Below are 19,896 nucleotides of genomic sequence, written 5' to 3'. Positions count from 1 at the left end.
TACTTGACGTTAAAGCACAGTGACGTTATACCGTATATTTAAGTGTACAATAGGATGGTATCAGTCGTGACATGAAGTGTATCAACAACATTGTTTACTTCGTTCCTGTTTACATGTATCAAAATAATGCAAAATAATTTGTATATCACTCTTTTCTGTAATAAATCATGGATTGTATCTTTTAAATGATTTCTTTATTTGTCTTGTGGTTGTGATGCAAGCAGCCTCTGGCTGTGGCGGATATCATCTTCATGACTATTCAAGTTGAACTAAATATGCAGACGAAACAAACCAAAGCACAGAGGAGTGCAGAGAATGTTTTCTGAATGTGTTTTTTCCCCTTGCTATTATCACAAACCAAAAATCATTTAAATAACATGGTTTAAAAAAAGATGCTGTTTCTTTCCCAAAACCCATCATCTGAGTAATGCAGGATTTTCCCACTATGCTGTTAACTGCCTCTGCTGCTCAGCTTTCGCTTCTAACTGCTGGTCTGTCCATGTGTGAAACTGGAAAACTAGGAAGTGGATGCTGATAGAAGAAGAATACATCTAGGCAACGTATGTACAAAAGAGGGAACTTATATACAAACATAAATACTGTGGTGGAAAAAGTACTCTTATGTAGTAAATGTAGGAATATTGCAATGTGAACTGATTTACTATATTACACAACCTTTCTTTAGTGACATGAGAGCAAACCCACACCTAAAAACATCCCTCCATAGTGCTGTGAGTGGTCAAAATACCTCCTGCCTTCTAATGATTTAACATAAAAAACTGGTAAAAAGGGAGTAAAGTAGTGTATCTGCTCCTGACAAGAAGAAAGATGTTCCAGTTCATTTATTCTCCTCCTCAGTTGCACATACATGCAGCAGTCGGGGGGCTTTCTGCAGGGCACTAAAGTTCAAGGTGTCCGTATACCAATAAATCAGAAGCAGTGTTCACATTTTGAAAAGAGGCGTTTTCTATGGCCATTAATCCGCTTCATACAGCTTCATATATCAGTTATGTTAACCACTCTCCCTCTCGTACATATTGCAGACATTAGTTCTCGGTCTGTAGGAGGAACTCTACCTGACTGATGTTATTCCCACAGCGCAGCAGAGATTTATAGTGCAGGTTGGGAAGGTAATCACTGGGTCAGCTGAGACTGTGGCCGTAAATCCGACAGCACTGAGGTGTAAACAGCCCGTGACCACCAGCAGAGGACAAAGGAGTCGCACGGACGTGCACATAAAATCCTCCAGCTTGGTGCAAGAAATGGTTTCCAACATTACAGGAGCAGAACATTGATGACATACAAATAGCAGAGTGATGCTGGAGGTCTGTTTGTCACTTGACTACTTCGGTTCCGACTGAAACATCTAAGCGACAGTAAGACCAACTGTCTTTCTTTTTTTGTCAAACACATTCATGGTCCCCAGATGGTGAGGCCCACTCACTTTAGTGATTTCTCACCAATTCATTGGATTTGAGTCTGTACTCGCTCCGATAAGGTCCATCCAAGAGGAGTTTTAATCGTGCCAACAGACAGTGTAGAAAGCAAAAACCATCAAACGATTTGGCAGAGTCACCTCAATCATTCTGCACAAACTAGCAAAGGTCTACTAATGAACCGGCTCATCAACACTAGCCCTGCTACTATTGTTCGATGCACAGTAATAGTCTAATATTATTTTTGCCAGTGTATCTTGGAACAAGTATTGTAGAAAATCATGCATGTAACATCTGCCTAATTTATGTAGATCTGTGCCTCCTCCCACGGATGCAATCCGTGCCAGTAAAGTGCTGACTGACTCAGAGTAAACACCTGCAAGATCATCCACCACTTGCTTGTTCTTCTGGGTTTGTATGGTTGAATGCACTTATTGTAAGTCGCTTTGCACAAAAGTGTCAGCTAAATGTAATGTAATGTGATCCACCATCTTGTCCTCGTGATGTAAAAAGGTCCCACTGCAACGCCTTGGCCACCTGACAACTGGTACTGGCACCAGATTTGACTGGTTTGTTTGGTTGTCAACATCCTCCATTTAAATGAAGAATTGTGTAGAAAAAACACTTCAAACCGTGAGCAGTGCTGAAAACCTGGAAACGACCTCTTTATGAGAAATAAGCTGGTGAGGCGGGGAAGTCGAAATCAAGAGCGGAACAACAACAAAGCACTTAATGTCCTGGAGAAGGCTGCATATTTTGCAAAGGAAGCATTAATCATAGGAGCAAACAACAGAACGCAGAGTGAGGAGGCTGAAGGACCTGATCCTGAGAAGTGAAGAGCAAACAGAGAAATATCCTCTTGACATAATAGCAAACAGGGTTTTTAAAATATATTTGCATATTTCCATAGTCAATGAAATGACTCAGAGGCTAAACATCATCCATCTCTGGAAGATGCGCTGATTGGAAACGTTAACTGAGGACGTGTCTCCACAGGACGTGATGAAAAACATCCTCTCATTTGCACTTTGGAATCTGTAACCTTCATTTCCAGTGGATCCATTTGTGGAATTCTCCCTTTCTAGAAAGTCTGCGATCCTTATTGCTTTTAAACAATCCGTCTGTGGCCTTCGTCTCTGAAAGTGGAATAAAATACTTATTCTGCTTCTGTGCTTTTTTTCTGTGGTTTTTAAACAATGGCGCAAAATATTGAGTTAAAAAAAAACATTTTCCCTAACATTATATTGAACACAAACTAACTAACTACTTTTTTTTGTGGAAAATGACCATTTTGGATGCGTGTTAAGATTTATGGGCATTTCTAAATAATTATTCCTTCATTTAAAATAGCCCTTTTTCTAAATGTGTGTCCAAGAAATAGTATCTGTATTTACGTTGGGGGGTGGGTGGGGGGGTGGGGGAGTTAACATTCCATGGTGTTGCAAATGTCGGCTGCCCAGTTGCTCCTCTGACTAAACTGACAACTTCTCTTGTATCCGTCACGCCGTCGCAGCAAACATCAGACATACACTCCTCAAAAATGGGCATTTCGCTGATAAGTAGCACTAGAGCTACACAATACAGTACCAAAAAAACAGTCATGACTGGGTGCTTGTCGTCTCTGCAGCCTCCTACGCATCCCGCGGTGCCTTCGACCCTCCTGCTCCCTCACGTCGGCATAGTGAGGAAACGCGTTACCGCCATCTGAAAGACATCCGGCCTCCGTACACACACACACACACACACACGTAGAAACAAACACACGGATAGTGTATACAGTACAGGATTGTTGTTGCTACATCTGCTGGAGGCAGCTTCGCCCCGCTGTTCTTCGACGAGCCGGTCAGTTTGCTCCATCCCTGTTCATGTTCGGAGAGACGCTGTGTTTATTCAGGTGTGTTGTTGAAAAAGTAACTGCAAATTGTCGACCCCTCGGCGGTTTTAAAATCTCTTCTAAGATGAGTGCAATAGAAAGTGTCCGCATCACAGGTGAAAAAATATTTTTTGACAGCTGCATTAATCTGAATGGATCATTTGTTTATTGTGACAAACCCAGAGAGCTTGAAATGTCTCTCAGCTCATTGTTTTGTTTGTCCGATCTGCTGATCATATCTCACCAGCTACAGCGGCAGGAGCCCACAGCCAGTGACTGATTTTACTCACCGCAATGATCCGATAGTTCACCGCGTTTCCGCTAAACTGTACATCACAGGGCTTTTATATAACAGATGCATTGATCTCCACACCCACCTGAACTCCAATTCCCTCATCAGCACCCAGTTTTCATGTTTGTCGTCGCTGCAGCTCTTGTTTTCTGACAGATTGCACCTCGTGATCCTCCTGTCCCAGCTTTCATCTCTTGTATCCGGCTTTCCTGTTCTCTGAATCTTTGATCCGAGGGGTCTGAACTTCTGCTTGCACCGTTTCTTGGTTTTGTTCGCTGCAAACCTGTTAGAAACCTTCATCCTGCCCTGTTGACAAGGTAAATCCTGCTTTTATCCTTCTGCTGCTGTCTGGCTCTAAACCCAGAACGGTTAGAAGGAGGAAAGAAACACAGCCAACTCGTGGACATCAACTACTGCACATGCATGTTTAAACCCATGTTTCATAGACTATTGCCAAAACAAACCCCTGCTGCACCAAACACCGGATATGGATCATCAGAGAACAGAACCAGTCATATCCAGTCGTGGGAGCTTGCCACATGTTTCCAGTTTTGCCGTATCTGAGACCCTGTGCTGATGTTATTGCCCATGACAGGATGTCCCCCAGGGGGCTCTCCTTCCGTGCAGAAATGCAATTACCTGAGTTAGGTACCCGGAGTGAGCTCTAACTGCACTCCCACGGAATAGTCTGTAGAAATGCATCTGTAAAAGTTTCCTTTATATTACCCTCCGTCAAAACGTCTCAACCGAAATAACTGATCCGGTTTATATTTGAAACTATTTAAGCAACATCGTTTTGATATTTTAGGATTACTTTTGCTGTTAAGTGTAGCTGTAGAGAGGGGGGGGGGGGGGGGGGGCAGCGGGGCCCCTCCGGACCAAAAACAAGCGGTCTGCCCCTTTTAAGTGACGGGGGTCTGTGTAACTTGAGTCGGGGGTGAAAACTCTGCGCTGTATTTAGCTGCTGGTGCAGATTCCGTTCCTCAGATAGAGAGAGCGAGAGAGAGAGAGGAGGAGGTGCACCATGGATCCCGTCCCACTGCTGCTCCTCATAGTCACATCTCTGCCGCTGTGCTCGGCCGTCTACACGGGGCCCCTCCAACCGGAGATCTCCAACGGCTCCTTCCATCACTTCTTTGTCCCGGACGGGGACTACGATGAGACCGAAGACCCGGAAGACTGCCAGATGCTGTTCCGATTCTCGGATGTGCATCCCTGCGAGGCCTCCGAAGAGAGGGACTCCGTGGTGAGGGACGACTTCGTCATCACCAAGATGCAGGCTGAGGACGCGGCGCGGCTGCTGGAAGCCGTCGGCCGGACTGTGGCGCAGGACCTGGACGGAGAGGACAGCTACGGCAAGCTCCTCCAGCGGGAGATCTCGCAGATCGGCGAGGCTTTCTCGAGCGTGGACAAGTCTCTGCTGGAGCTGGAGGGGAAGTTCAAACAAAGTCAAGAGACTGAGCTGAGAGAGGAGCAACAGTTGAGCGGCCACGTGACGAAGCAAGTGAGCGACATGCAGGGAACTCTGAGGGAGACTGCAGACGTCTCTTTGGGACTGAAAGACAAACAGGAGCTGCTTTCTCTCATCGTTCGCAGTCACGGCAGCAGATTGAGCCGCCTGAAGACGGAGTACCTGAACGTCGGCTTATAGAGAGTATATGTGTGTGTGTGTTTGTGTGTGTTTGTGTGTGTGCATTTGACACTCCAGCTCACAAACAACTGGAAAGTTCATTGCGGCTTCTCAATATCCTTCCTTGAATATATCAGACTCTCCCCATTCTTTGGACATGTGTCATTAAAGCAGCTCTTGCACAAACATCCAGACATTCCTCTGAGACTGGGGAGGGGGGGGCATTAGTTATGTCTTTGTGGAGCCGTCCGTGCCACCTCTGAAGACGAGTTTGAGGTACAAGCTCTCTGCCTTTAAATCAAGTTTATGGCTATATATGTTTTCTCTGTGTGGTATAAATGATGTTGTATATTCAATTGTTGGTTATTATTGATCAAATAAATACTTATCATTCATCACATCACACGTGTCCTCTACTGCATGATTCATTTGTCCTGAGGAACGCACACTGTCATTCGTGGGACATTTCACAAACCACTTCTTCGTGTCAGCATGTCTCGTTGTTGGTTGGCTCTGAGTGGCAGACTCGACCGTCCCGTCAAGTCAACAGGCGTCTGAGGTCTGTCATTGTCTCCCCGTTCCATCTGGAAGTCATCGACTCGAGTACGAAGTGTGTGTTGTCGAAAAGTGGCCACTGTTGTCATTATCTGATCTTTGCGTTTCATGATCTATAAAATTGGGTGCGAGTATTAAATGTGTGGTCTTGGATGACGTCATCAAGTTAGACTTGAATGATAAATACAGCTTTTTTAAAATCTATTCATGGTGGGAAAGTAGTTTGGGCTTCCTGAAAGGCGTTAATCTACCCAGCAGGCTCACTCACTACTGTTTTTAAAACTCTCTTGTTTCAGTCAGAAACAACCGCAAAGTTACAGGCCATAAATGTGCCAACCTTTTTACAGAGATCATGTCTGTGCAGATGTGAGGGAGCCAGATGGGCTGCCACGGGCCCGACTGGGTGTGATTTCCTCTGTCTGGTTTTCCTCACAGTCCAGCTTCCCCCGAGGGACCCCTTTTTCAAAAAAAAACGGTTCTCTGCATCTCAGCGCAGTGCCGACAAACCCCGTCAAATTACCCAGCGCCGCAGGAGCTCGGTGCATGGAAACCCTATACGTGTGTATGGCTCTCAATGTCCGCGGGGCGCAGCGCAGAACTGTAGCACACGGAAACTTAGAGCCATACGGTCTTAAAAGAAGTACGACTCTCACTATTAAGCTCATCTATAGAAAATAGCTTTTCTTCCAGATTGATGTAAGGTCCTCGACGTTAGGAGGACGGATGGCTTAAGTGACAAGCAGCTTTTTAGATTAATTCATTCTCCTCTCTGACATATTTAAAGAAAAAACAAAGAGGTCAGGAATGTAGAGCGGCGCTGACCTGAGAACACACTGATCCCTCTCTGTGCAGAGCACAAAGCCCCCAAACCACATGCCTCTCACTGTTATTATTAGAAAGATGAGAGCTATTGGAATACTATTCATACCCGTACTATTACTGCAGTGGATGTTTTATTGAAAACACTTTCTTTATATGTAAGAGCCTTTGTTTTTAAAAAAGGTTTGTCGATACTCCTCCTTAAATGAGATTTATTTTAACTTAAGGTTGAGTTAATTACTTTTCCAGAAGGCTTCGTAGGTTAAATGTTCAGAAGTTCAGTATTAGCTCAATTTTACTTTTCTGGTTATGTAAAACTACATTGACTATGTATTAATCTGAATAGGTAAACAACTTTTAACCAAAGTTATTGGATAGATGTGTGAAAAGTATTAATCACTCATTTGTCCCCAACAAAGTAGTAATGTACAAAGTATTATGAAATAGAAATACTCAAGTTAAGCAGAAGTACATCCAAACTGTACTTTGTTATGGTCCACGTTCACTACTGAAGCACTGGGCTTTGTACTTCATACTTTTATCTGACAGCTGCAGTTATTATGGACGCAGAGTGGAAACATTTAACAATTAATACCATGGTTATATTTCAACTCTGTCTTTCCGCTTGTCACAGATCATTATAGATTATTGTTTTATGTATATGAAATTCTGCATATCATACATTCTATAATGAATCAGTACGTACTTCCAAGATTATTCACAATGTGGCCTACATAGTCTGAAGCAACAAGAAGAGTTTCTTTGAAGGGCGCAGCAGCACAATAACTCTTTAGAGAGGATAGATGTCCTCTGAGAAACACAATAGGAAAGACGGGTTGCTAAGGAGCAGTGAAGCTTCAGGAAATAAGTGAAGACTGGCAGGAATTGGATGTAATACATATTTAATTTCTCATCAAAGTTGTGGGCCAGTTACAGCTCACAATGGCTGGGAGTCTGTCCATGGACAATAATTGGAAAAAGCCATCAATCGTATGTTTGTGATGCTGTCAGAATAAAAGTAATCACAAAGTTATTGTCTTTTCTGGAAACAAGTTTCTTATTTCTATCATTTCAATTCGTATTTTTATTAAAGTTATTTCACTGCAACGCACAGCAGACAATTACTTAACTGTGTGTCAAATAGGAAGAAAAAATAATTATGCACGCCGGCTTTATTTTTCAAAAATATTTGGATGGGAGAAAGACCTCAAGAACAACAAAACATTTCCCTCAAACACAGTTTGGTCTTGACCTTCATATTTTTCCTTGAATAAACACAAATGCATCTGCATACATACATTTCCAAAAGTACATGTACATATCTTGTTTTGTATGGGTACATAATGATACACAGTTGCCCTTTGAGACACATCCATAGTTTGATCTTCGATACATATTTCAAAGTTGTGCCATTCATTGCCTGCCAGACTTTCTTTTTCTCTTTTTTTAAGCAGATTTTACAGGAGGAAAATTGGAATAACCGTTGTCCTCTTGAAGAGCAAGCAATTAACACTGAACAGTTCATTCATAAAGAGGGATAGGAAAAAAGCACCAGAGGGACTGAAATCGCCGTCAGTCAAAGGTCACCTCCTTTTCGTTTTCACGTGAGCGAGAGCCCGGCTCCTGTGCTTTGTTTTCGTGAAGGCTCTCTCTGCTCTGAGTCCCCGGGTGTTATTGTCTGAGCGTCAGGGCTCGCCGCTGTTTCGGGAGGAGACAGGTGTCTGTTAAATGTGCGGCGGCGTGTCACACACAGCCGTTCTCCTGCCTGGGCTTGTGCACCACGGGGGTGTGTGGCGGGTAGAGAGAAGGAGCCAGTGTACACAGGAAGCCAGCCAGCAACGTCAGGCCCAGTCCACCCCAAGCACAAAACATGGACCAGCCGTAACCGTGACTGATGTCCTCTGGTATTCCAAACATGTAGCGGGGGTAGCGGGACAGTTCAAAGTTGATCCCAGCCACACATGTGCACAGGGAGATAATGCAGCATGTCCCTGGAGGAAGAGGAAGAAAAACAAGTCACACGACAGCGGGTCCATTTTCATCCCCTCCGATGCCTCGTCTTGTCACTCTCTCCTTAACAAAGACACATGCTGCCCCTCTGTGGGGACTCGGGGTGGTGCTCTTTATACACAGCATCTTACCTCCCATGAGGAAAAGAAGTCCGGCCACATACTGCATCAGATCATGCTCCTTGCAGCAGCCCAGCACGCCTATGATCCAGCCAAACAGGATGATGGACACGGCCATGCCCACAAAACTTGCCGTCATCCTCTGGAGGTCTGCAAAGCGCCAAAAGGGCAGAGGCAGTGTTTGCTGGGGCACTGAATCATGTGTGTGTGTGTGTGTGTGTGTGTGTGTGTGTGTGTGTGTGTGTGTGTTGGGGGGGTACTCACGTAGCGCGTGCCACTCATCCTGCCTTATTGTCTTCGTCAGATTGATTGGCAGGTTTCTGGGCAACGCTGCTGATGCGTAGTAGTATTTTATTGGTGTGCAGCGCGGAACCAATCCTGTGGATGTAAACAACACAAAGAGGATGTCACAGGTCACAGAAGCACTGAGATCAGATGAAGAGCATATCGCAAAGCAAAAAAAGGGACCCCCCCCCTCCCCCCTTCTGCCCCCACCCACCCACCCATCCACCCACTGAATTGTAGAGCGGCTTATTGTACGCATCTCGCGGCTTCTGTCACTACAGCTTTGCCCTTTTGTGGCCAGCTGTAGTGACAACAACAACAACAACACGCCACGTCGTATTGTAACTGTACTCCGCGTTGTGCTGCGTACAGGCCTCGGGGAGCAGGGGTGGGGGGGGGGGGGGGGGGGGGGGCAAAGGGGATGGGGGGGGTCGATCAGTGCGCAGCATCAGCACCTCGGATAGCGCATTCGTGCACAATGTAACGTTACGCTGTGCGTGACGGCGCCTCGCACACAACACACATGCAAAAACAAACGCACCACAGCACGAAATACGATTCGTAGGAAAGCCAAACCTTTAAAGATCAGATCCTCTATCTCCAGGTCGAACCCCCCCCGGTGGCACTTTTGCCACAGTCCGGTTACGGTGGAGTTGAATTGCCGATTGCAGAGGGACTCCATGGCCGCGGCAGGAGGCAAGAAGTGCCGCTTGGCCCGCAGCAGCACGTCGCCGCTCCGCTTCTCCGCGTTTCTTTCCTTCGGCAACATGCGAAGCGGGAGGTTGTTGTTGGAGATGTAAATGTAGCCGGGGTCGTTTCTTTTGTTGGAATAATTCTTGCAGCGTTCCCGGTGCCTCCGCGCGTCCGTCTCGTACCAGTTGTCGGTGCTGATGGCCACGGCGATCAGCCCCAGAGCGCAAAACGCCAAAATGAGACCCGCCACCGTTAAAGTCCTCATAGCAGCCATGTTCCATGCGTGTCTCGCCTCGGCGCCGTGATGATTCCACGGGACAGCGGGGCTCTGCTCTCCGCTGCTCTCGGGCGGACGCGGAGGGGAAGCGAATGTTCACCAACGCGTAGAAATGTGGGAAGCGGGTGAAATCCCCGAGGCGCGCATGCCTTCAGTGTGTCAATCCCAAATCCGGCAAATTCCCAGTCGCAGGGTAAATAAATGTGGGCCTCTGCGAGCTGTTTTGGCTGCCTGTCAAGTCGGTCGAGCCTCGATACTGGTCAGTCCAACGCGTCCCTCCAGCAGATGGAGACAGAGCGGGTTTTTAGAAGCACAAACGGGCCCCCGGAGCCACAGTCACAGCCGATTGTGATCTGACACAACGCGTCTGCCACAGTCATGCTGGAGGAAGTGGCCTCAAGTGTTCATATTTTCTATCACCTCAGCCGCTAAAGTGTGAAGCGTTGACTTATAAAACACCACGGGACAAACTAAAGCCCCCAGAGGGCCTCGTTTGCTCTGTCTGGTGCACAGGAAACGGTTTCATCACATCCAACAGATTTCCGCACACATCAAACCAAACCAAGAAAACATCGGAGCATCGGTTCCCCTGAGAGAGGTTTTAGAACATCACACACACTTCAAAAGAGAAAAGAGTTGTTGAGCTCTGGCACAGGGTTCGAGTATCGTTGTGTATTAAGCTTACAATGTCGACGCCTAAAGGACGTTGAAGCACAAACAAGTTTCAGGGACACAGTGGTTCCAAATATTACAGTCATGTTTAAATGGTTTCATTCTCATGGTCAACACTTCCTCAATTGGAGCCATAATGCCAGACTAAAGAGGAACAAGCTTGATTCCAAACTTATTTTTGGTTTCGGCTGCTGTGTGCAGCAACTCTTAAAGAAATCCCTACAAGTAAATGCACTTGGGGATTTGTTGTAATTCATAAGGAAATGAGTAAATCACATGTTCTTGCACAGCAAGTGTGTTGAAGCTTGATGTTTGTTAAATGGCTACAGATTTCGTTCTATTTTAGCTTTTTTTCTGGGCACATGATTGCACCACTTGTACTGATGAAGGGGGAAGTTGATGCATTACAGGGCACGCCATTAGGCTGTGTGATAACAATGCATCTTCTAACAGTATGACTGTTTCTACAGAGGATACATACACGCCTCTATATTTACTATTATTATTGTTTAGGGATAAAATACGTTTTAGACACCACCGCACTATTATCAGTTTTACTGTGGACCAATACCAGAATATTTAAAATATATAGTGGATGTATAACTCTTTTGCTGCTGCAATGCCATCTTTTTTTTTTACAGCTGCAGGACTAATATCTTCATTATAATATAATGTATTAAAACAGTTGTTTTATGAATCGTTGTGCCATAAAAGCTCTTGTGCAGGCAATGCGTGTGAATGCGGTTGGTTCATACATGACACTCAGTCATCAGGAACTAGCTGATCGTATGAATTTGACAATTGGATGATGTGAATGCAGACTCTAGTCCAGTTTGTGTGTCACTTTCAGTTCCCATTTGTCTGGTGAAGTCAGCTCAGTGGCGTTGTTTTTTAGTGAAGCAATAAGAAAAGGTTTAACATCCATTACAAACTTTAAGAACAAAGGTTCTCATGCTGCCTTGTTGAGGATGGACGGATATGCCATATCATCTGTAAGTTTTATTCATCCATGTCTGATCTTTCTTCAAGGTTTGTACCGTTGGGATTATATTTTCCTGTCGGTCATGCTGTTTATTCTAGAAACAAAACAATTGTGGTGACTAAGGTGAAACTAAGAAATGCTCATTGATTAATATCTGGGAGTTGTGCTTGTGTTTAACAAGAACAAGTGAATTTCTTTTTGTTTTTGCTTTGAGAATTGGGAGAGTAACTCTTTACACACACTAAAGGCACATTCCTTTGTAAGCTTGTATGTTTCCTCTGGTGATTAGCAGCCACCTTATTCTATTAATTCACCGTCTTTATCTTCTATTAAGGCAATATATATAAAATACATTACACAATTAAAAGTACTTCACACAACAGACTTATTTGACTTAGTTTTCTCATGAAAAAGGGACTCAAACCTTTATTTTCTCTGTGACCAAATCAAATTTCTCCCCTCTAAAGGCGTCAGAGGAAAATGTTCCAAGTGAACCAGAAAATTATCGTCCCCATGGAGAGCCGTACCCTTATCTCACTACCGTGGCGGAGATTTACGAAGGTGAGAAGACTGTATTTCACTGTCGATGTGATCGCCATCGCTGCCCGTCTGAGTGCCAAACAGTACATTCTGTTGCCTTTCAGACCACAGATGGACCTTGCACTCGGAGCGTGTCCATGCGGCAGACTTTGAGAATTCTCCATTGAATCACCTCATTGAGCTTCAGTCTGTGTCCCCTCAACAACTGGTGCAACCAACTTACCGCTACAGCAGCGAGTCTATGCCCCTTCACCTGGACCCCCCCTTGTTGCCCCTCTCGGTTTCACCACAAGTAAGCGATATGTGGAAACGGATGATGGCTCTATTTTACCAGTCGAAACGTTTTACAGAGAAAGTAATCATTTTGTCAGGTATTACTCCATTATGAGATTCAAATACTTACTCAAAGTATTTTTCCAGAATCAAAAGACAGAAGCTAAAGCACAAAGACCAACTCGGGTTTTGTTCATTTTTGTACTTTTACAATTAGCCACATTTCTGCTTGAATTCATAGCGTTGACATAAACAACACTGATGCTTGTATATGTTGAATACAAGGAGATTACGTTTTTTTAATTGTATTTTACTAAATGTATTGCTGCCAACATAAGAACAATACAATACCTATTTTGGTAAATAGTTTATGGAAAACCGAATGGACTTAGATGAATCCATAAAATAATAATAATTTCATTTCTTGAAATACATGATGTGGGCGGCCAATTTTCTCCGAAACGTTGTCTACATCACATGCAGAGCATTGAACTCTCTTTTTGCAGAGTTACTTCCTCTTTTAGCACAATGGCTGAATGTTAAAGCAAAATGTCAGACGGTGCAAAACAAAAGAAAATATCCCCTCAGTTTCCCAGTGCAAACTTGAACCGTGACGCGCTCTACATTTCTCCTAAAGATCCCGTATTACACCCCATCCCTGTGCTACCCGTACCAGCCCCCTGCCTCGCCTGGACATTACTACTCAGAAGAGGAACAAAGAGGAATCAGCCATCCACTTGAGGTATCAGATGGGGAGGAATTCGAAGACCACAACCACCCCTCCTTTAGGAAAGACATTAGTGAGTATTTTCAATGCATGAATCTATAGTCATATACATACATGTAAAGAATCTATATGTCATACACATACATGTAAAGAATCTGTATGTCATATACAAGTGTGGGGAAACTGCCAAACTAAATTGCCTGACTGAGTTTCATAATTTCGAATCCAGGCAACAAGAAGAAAATCCGCTTGTACCAGTTCCTCTTGGACTTGCTGAAAAACGGTGACATGACTGATAGTATCTGGTGGGTGGATCAGGAAAGGGGCGTCTTTCAGTTCTCCACTAAACACAAAGAAGCCCTGGCCAGCCACTGGGGTACTCAGAAAGGAAACCGCAAAAAGATGACCTACCAAAAAATGGCTCGAGCTCTGAGGAACTATGGTAAATCTGGTGAGATTATAAAAGTAAAGAAAAAGCTTACCTACCAGTTCAGTGAGGAGGTGCTGAGGAACGTCTATTTACGCCAGTATCCTCACTGATGAGGGAACACAGGCGGCCTCTCATCCAATGTAATCACTGAACTAGTCAACATTGGGTTTTTCCTCTGCAACTTCACTTCGTTTTTCTACCAAGTCTTTTACTTATTTATTTTTGATGACAGTGTAAATCCTCTACCACGCCACTCGCCTCTACAAACATCTTCATTTTAGACTCAAATTGAGTTCGGTCTTGTAAATTTAAGGGTTTTTGCACAATAATTAAAGGATTCTTAAACATCAGGAACAACAAATAAAACAAATACTATAATAATTTGTCATGATTGTGTTTTTTCTCCCATTGCACAAATTGTCTGTGTCTGGAAGTGGACACATACACACAAACTCAAAAGTCGAGTATGCCATTCAGACATAGGGAGAGGAGAAACCTCACAATATGTGTCCATTGGCCACATCTTAAGCAAAGAAAGCAGAGCAAATAGACTGGGGAGCACAGACCTGATAGGTAGACCTCAGAGTAGCACGACTTAAATAGATGGATGGATAATTAGAAAGATAGATAGATCAAACTGTAAACAACTATGTCTTTGCGATTAACACTAAAGGCCCATTCCTTTTAAAATACCATCAGTAGACACACACCATGTCGGTAGAAACATATTTTTTCACTTAAACATTTTTTTTTTCCTTTTCATCTCATAATATTAATCATCAAATAATGTGGAAAACAGTATCACATCGTTTTGTGTCTAAGATGACTGTAGCATACATATTATTATATTATAAATAATGAAAAGAAACAATATAATACATAACTATAGATGGTCTTCCATTAAAGGTTGTAAATTATTACACCTCTTAGCAGATATTTTGCAAATTCTATCCGTAGGCCAAAAGTTTGGTGATTTATATAATAGGTGAATGCATTACAAAAAAGTATTAAAGTGATGTGGAGTTTTCGGATATTTGCCATCCACACATTATATACACGAGTTTGGCGAATTATTATTATCTTTTTGTATTTTTCCTAACATAGTAAGAGGAAAGGAAAATATGCTCCGTTAAAATAACGGACATCCTTTCCAATACGAATTTATTTTGAACTGCAGTACCGCCCCGGGAGCGGCTTCCGCCTACGTCACGGACACCAGCCAATCAGAGCACAGATATTTTTCCGGTGCAGATTTCAAACCGTCGAGTCGTCAACCAACTGGGGGACCCGTCAACCGAAGCCGGATTATTTTTGATAAAATACCGCTTTAGCTCTAACGAAGTTTGTTTTAAATAATACATTTGAGGTGGAAACATGAGAGTGAGGTTAGTAACAACATTTCAATTGTGCGCATTCAATGGTTTAACGTTAGGTTAATTTACGTTACGTTTGTTAACTGATTATCATTGTTGACGTATCTCCCGATATTAGCCTGAAGATCTTAAATAAAGCTAGCTGGCTAGCTTTAGCTTCACTTAGCATACGCACACCGCTCGTGTCGGGACGTATTTTCTGTTTGTGTATGCTGCTATGACACCGTTTAAATGGTAATTAGCGTTTTTGAAATTCGTTTAGCGTTACGCTAAAGCGCTGGAAAGCTAACGTCAAGCTAACGTTAGCCTTCTCGGTGTTTGATACGATTGTGGATGAGCGGTTTGCTCTCTGTTGCGGTTACTGCGGGAGTCCGATGCTAACTTTAGATTTTGAATCCTAAGATAGTGCCAATTCAAATTCAAATTGGCAAAGTGTTTTTGACTGTAACTTCCGGAACACTGGCCCACTCGCACCACTGTTTCTTCTTCCAGTGAAGTACACGCAGCAGAGTGCGGCGCCTACCTCAACCGAGCCCAGGTCAGGTTGCAGGAGATTTGGGATGAAATCGGGATTCCAGAGGAACAGCGCGTACAGAGAACCAATGATGTTCACAAACACATTAAAGTAAGTCCAATATCTAATTAGATTTTATGTAGTTAAGTCTGTTTTACGGATCAAGCAAATTGACACGTATGATTGGTTTTCGCTTGTCCTGCAGGGCCTGCTGGACCTCATGATTACAGAAGAAGAGCAGCTCAAGAAGAGATTACTGAAAAACATAGAGTTATGTGTTAAGGAACTTCATAATTTGTGCAGTGAGCTTCAGCTGCCCTCCTTTGAGGTAAAGTATTTTGTGATTGTCATAAACTTATCTGGGGAGATGACTAATATGTTTGGCCTAACTTTCTGGTTTTCTGCAAAGGAGGAAGATGGCTGCACCATGTTGCAGATGGAGAAGAACAGCCGCACGCGACTAGAGGTGATGAAGGGGCACAAGAAGCAAAGAATGGAAGAGCTTAAGGGCCTTGTTAGCAAAGACCGCGAGCTGTGTGGCATTCTGTCCACTACCCCATTTTACATCGATACGGACTGCACCCCATCACTGAAGCAACTTGAGGCATATCATGCTTACATGGATGATCTTACCAAAGAGAAGGTCTGGCATTCTGGCTTTTTTAAATATCTTCATGTCTTTTCTTAATACGGTTGTGAGTTAACCTGACGCGTCTTTTTTTTAGGAACGTCGTCATGAGGAATTTGTTGCCGTCAAAAAGGAGATCATCGTATTCATGGAGGATCTGGAGCGGAACCCCGAGACGAGCTTTGAGATGGATGTGATCTATGAGGATGAGGAGGAATTTTGCCTGTCAATTGACAACATGGCTGCTCTTAAACTATTCCTCAGTCAGGTAATTCTTTGTAATATTTGCCGTTATGTGTGTGTTCTTTTGACCGGTGGAAGTGTACTAAATATATACCCTATTATAATGGATGTATTTTTTATGCCTCCTTCCAGTTACAAGAACACAAGGCTGAGAATGAGCGGTGTTGTTCAGCTCTCCGTTCTAAGATCCATGAGCTGTGGGAAAGACTTCTGATTCCCCAAGAGGAGCGGGAAGCCTTCTCTGAGCATATGGTCAAGACAAAGAAGAGAAACGTGGAGGCAGTAAGAAATCTGCCTTTATGTGTTTGTTAAAATAAAATAATCTCAGACAGTGCTGTGTCGCTGCACCAAAAGCTTGTTTAACGCGATCCAATCCTGAGTATCGTGTGTCTCCAGCTCCAGGCTGAGGTCCAGCGTCTAGAGGTGCTGAAGATGCAGAGCATGAAGACAGTCATTGAGGCTATCCGAGCTGAGATTGCTCTTTTCTGGGAGAAGTGCTTTTACAGTGAAGAGCAGCGGCAATCGTTTGTTCCATACTATGATGGTAAAGGTTTGTTGTATAACGACAATAACCTTACACTAAATGTATGCTTTTGATAACCGAGTGTGTTTTCATCCCCAAGATGATTTCACTGAAGAGCTACTCAACCTGCATGAGGCAGAGATCGGGACCCTGAAGATGTGTTACGAGGGCCACAGGACCCTCCTTGATGGAGTCACCAAATGGCAGGAGAACTGGACCTTGTACATGGAACTTGATGTAAGTATTTTCCCTGTGAATTTTGTGGCAAATCACTTCAAGTAAACGTATCTTTGTGCGGTAACGTGTGCTTGTATGTGACCATTTCAGAAAAGAGCAAATGACCCCTCCAGGTTCACCAACAGAGGTGGGAACCTTCTGAAAGAAGAGAAGCAGAGAGCCGACCTGCAGAAAAGTTTGCCTAAGGTGAGTTTAAACATGGTGTCTAATGACATGCAAACTATGCAAAACCGCATTGGAATTTTATGCTCGTAAACGAAGTTTTTTTTTTTTTTTTTTTTCAAAAGTTTGTTGGTGCATTACTGTTTTTGGCCAACAGATGACGATGTTGCAACACAATGATTTCAGTCTGTAGGTCCTTTGCACAACTGTATTCACCAGATTGAGTCAAATTAGGGCGTTTTAGAAAATGTCGACCAGTTTTCAATGGGAAATGTTAACGTGTCAATGGGGTCAAATCTGTGTTTCTCTTTTTGTTCCAGCTGGAAAAGAGTCTTAAAGCCCAAATTGATGCTTGGGTGGAGGAGCATGGCAAAGAATTCCTCGTCAATGGACAGAAATTTTTAGAGTACGTGCAGCAGCAGTGGGATTACCACCATGCTGAAAAGGAGAAGGAGAAACAGGAGAGGGTGTGTTTTTGGTAGAATTGACAAATAAATTTGTCTCAAAAGGCTTGTCAATATGAATACATTCTTCTTTTTGTGTCAATTAGCAAATTAAGAAAACCAAACAGATCCAGGAGGACATGTTGTATGGAACTTCAATGAGAACTCCATCCAAAAGGCGGGTAGCAGGGACCCCCACACCTGGGAAAGTACGCAAGGTGAGACGAAGCTGCACTTTAATTCGACTTCTCGCATGTGCACAGCGCAACCAGCGAATGTAGAGATTCAAGATGTGACGTTGTTTCCACCCCCCCCCCCTTTGTCCTCATAGCTCAATGTTACCTCCACAATCTCCACCCCCAACAGCCTCCTTGGTTCAGGCCTCAGTGGAACTCTGTGCCAGTCGTCCCTCCAGAAACCAGCTCCGTCTGCCAGCAAGGTACCAACAGTCCTTTTTGACACCTTTTTTCTTAAATTGATCCCTTTAAGGAGTCCCTTACTCGGTTAAACTGTTAGTTAAATCTCAACTAGGTCAACGGGATGAATGAAGGAAATAAAACCCACACCCAGGAAAGTTGTACAATCCTCAATCCTTCAGTGGAAATGTTTCAGGCAACCACTTTTAAAAGTTACTGTGTAGCCCTCGTATGATACTCGTACCTCGTATGAATATCTTTTTTTTAATATACATCTTTGAAGGATTACAATACAACAAACCTCCTTTTTAAGGCACAGCCTGTGCGTTCAGCTTAATGATGAAATGTTGCTTGTCAGTTTGTGTGATTGTACATTATACTTATTGGCCTAAACGACACTGGAAGATTCTAACAAAAGCTCCTCTTGCGATCTGTAAGCTGTGACGGATTTGCAGAAGCATTATTGTGAATGTTTTGATGACATCTAGAACTACTAAATATCTTGTTTTCGTTGCACAATGCCAGTGTGTCTTTTCCAAATGTCTTTACTTCTCATCTCGCATACTCTACATGATCGTGGTCTTGTAGGGTTTTGGCTTCCGAACACCTGGACAAGGGAAAACTCCCCGTGCACTAGACCGAAACAAGGAAAACATCTCTAACCTCAGAAGCGCTCCAAGCGGCACACTGAGGTCTCAGGATACGCACGATAACACCTTCACCATGGTTGCTTCCTCCTATTCAGAGTTTACGGTAACTGCAGATTTACACATTTTTAGTTGGTCCATCGTCATTGGAAGTCCACAAGCATACGATCTAATGCTACATTGGATTGGAAAACAATAGTATCATAAACGGTGATATTCTAGCTTAAAGTCTGAAGGATCAGAGTTTGACTGTAAATCTGAAGTAGGATTATTCCTGTTAGCGATATTTAGGGTATTCAGCAATGTGTGTCTTGTGTAGTTGATACTCTACCAAATAACAAGAAATCTTGTCACGATAAAGAGGTTTCCGAGTTACATGAGCAATTTGTGATGTCATCCCAAATGTCTTTTATTCCTTGTCATATGGACGCTGACGGGTGATGTTCCCTTTTCTCTACAGAGAGACCTCTCGAAGGCTTCCAATGTGAAGTCTGCCGTGCTGAACTCCACTGTCAGTCATCAGTGACGAGGTCAAACCATCCGGCTCAGCTGGAAACTTCACAACCCATATAAATGTTTCTGCACACGTAAACACTTTAGTGTCTATCAGTTATGTGTTTATTCCAGGGGGAGTCCTGCTGTTTTCTCTGCCGTATGTGCCGTTTGTGGCAAGTTATTGCTTTTTGTACCGAGTCGGTCAGTTTCCTTTTTAGGGCAGCAGCTTTTTAAAACACATCTTTTAAGCATATTTAGGGAAATCCTTTTGGTTTTAGTGTTGTAGGACCCAGCTTTTTTGTATTCCTCCAATTTGCTCTTCAGAGTACTTATTTGTTTTTTAAATCAAGCTGTAAATAAACGTTTAAAATAACTATTCGTATATTTTTGTAATTGCACCTGAAGGTTTTTTTTTTTTTTTTTTTTTTTAAAGCCAAGGAGTTTTTTGCATAAGTTTTATGTTAACGGAACAGTTCAACCCAAATGATGTAGTTTTACTCCGAATACCTTATCAATCTTTATTTGGATATATAGACTATCGACGACCTCAGTACACACAATACAGTGTGGGAAATAGAAATACCCCAGTCTCAATGAAGACA

At 43.4% G+C, this 19,896-nt stretch overlaps 4 protein-coding genes across 4 annotated transcripts; 3 read left to right on the top strand and 1 right to left on the bottom strand.

Annotated features, from left to right (window-relative positions):
• The first annotated feature begins 4,275 nt into the window (after positions 1-4,275).
• On the top strand, positions 4,276-5,631 carry fibina (fin bud initiation factor a). The gene has a single exon (XM_040161796.2). The coding sequence runs from the start codon at positions 4,626-4,628 to the stop codon at positions 5,250-5,252; it is 627 nt and encodes a 208-aa protein (XP_040017730.1). The 5' UTR covers positions 4,276-4,625; the 3' UTR covers positions 5,253-5,631.
• Positions 5,632-7,658: 2,027 nt separating this feature from the next.
• Positions 7,659-10,461, bottom strand: tmem276a (transmembrane protein 276a). The gene is made up of 4 exons (XM_078083356.1): positions 9,596-10,461; positions 8,999-9,112; positions 8,747-8,884; positions 7,659-8,596 (listed from the first exon to the last, which is right to left on the bottom strand). The coding sequence occupies exons 1-4, from the start codon at positions 9,984-9,986 to the stop codon at positions 8,349-8,351; spliced, it is 891 nt and encodes a 296-aa protein (XP_077939482.1). The 5' UTR covers positions 9,987-10,461; the 3' UTR covers positions 7,659-8,348.
• A 78-nt stretch (positions 10,462-10,539) lies between these two features.
• spi1a (Spi-1 proto-oncogene a) lies at positions 10,540-13,994 on the top strand. Its single transcript, XM_040161793.2, has 5 exons — positions 10,540-11,653; positions 12,111-12,204; positions 12,288-12,475; positions 13,094-13,256; positions 13,413-13,994. Exons 1-5 carry the CDS (start codon positions 11,630-11,632, stop codon positions 13,721-13,723), a joined length of 780 nt encoding a protein of 259 aa, XP_040017727.2. The 5' UTR covers positions 10,540-11,629; the 3' UTR covers positions 13,724-13,994.
• Positions 13,995-14,783: 789 nt separating this feature from the next.
• LOC120808715 (protein regulator of cytokinesis 1) lies at positions 14,784-19,666 on the top strand. The gene is made up of 14 exons (XM_078083346.1): positions 14,784-14,998; positions 15,479-15,611; positions 15,706-15,828; positions 15,910-16,143; positions 16,226-16,396; positions 16,504-16,653; positions 16,768-16,915; positions 16,995-17,131; positions 17,222-17,317; positions 17,614-17,760; positions 17,844-17,954; positions 18,068-18,175; positions 18,741-18,905; positions 19,260-19,666. The coding sequence occupies exons 1-14, from the start codon at positions 14,988-14,990 to the stop codon at positions 19,323-19,325; spliced, it is 1,800 nt and encodes a 599-aa protein (XP_077939472.1). The 5' UTR covers positions 14,784-14,987; the 3' UTR covers positions 19,326-19,666.
• The last annotated feature ends 230 nt before the right edge of the window (positions 19,667-19,896 follow it).

Source organism: Gasterosteus aculeatus, chromosome X, assembly GCF_964276395.1.
Source record: "Gasterosteus aculeatus chromosome X, fGasAcu3.hap1.1, whole genome shotgun sequence".
Lineage (NCBI taxonomy): Eukaryota > Metazoa > Chordata > Actinopteri > Perciformes > Gasterosteidae > Gasterosteus > Gasterosteus aculeatus.
Note: the sequence above shows the minus strand (reverse complement) of the source record. Positions and strands in the feature narration are given on the sequence as shown.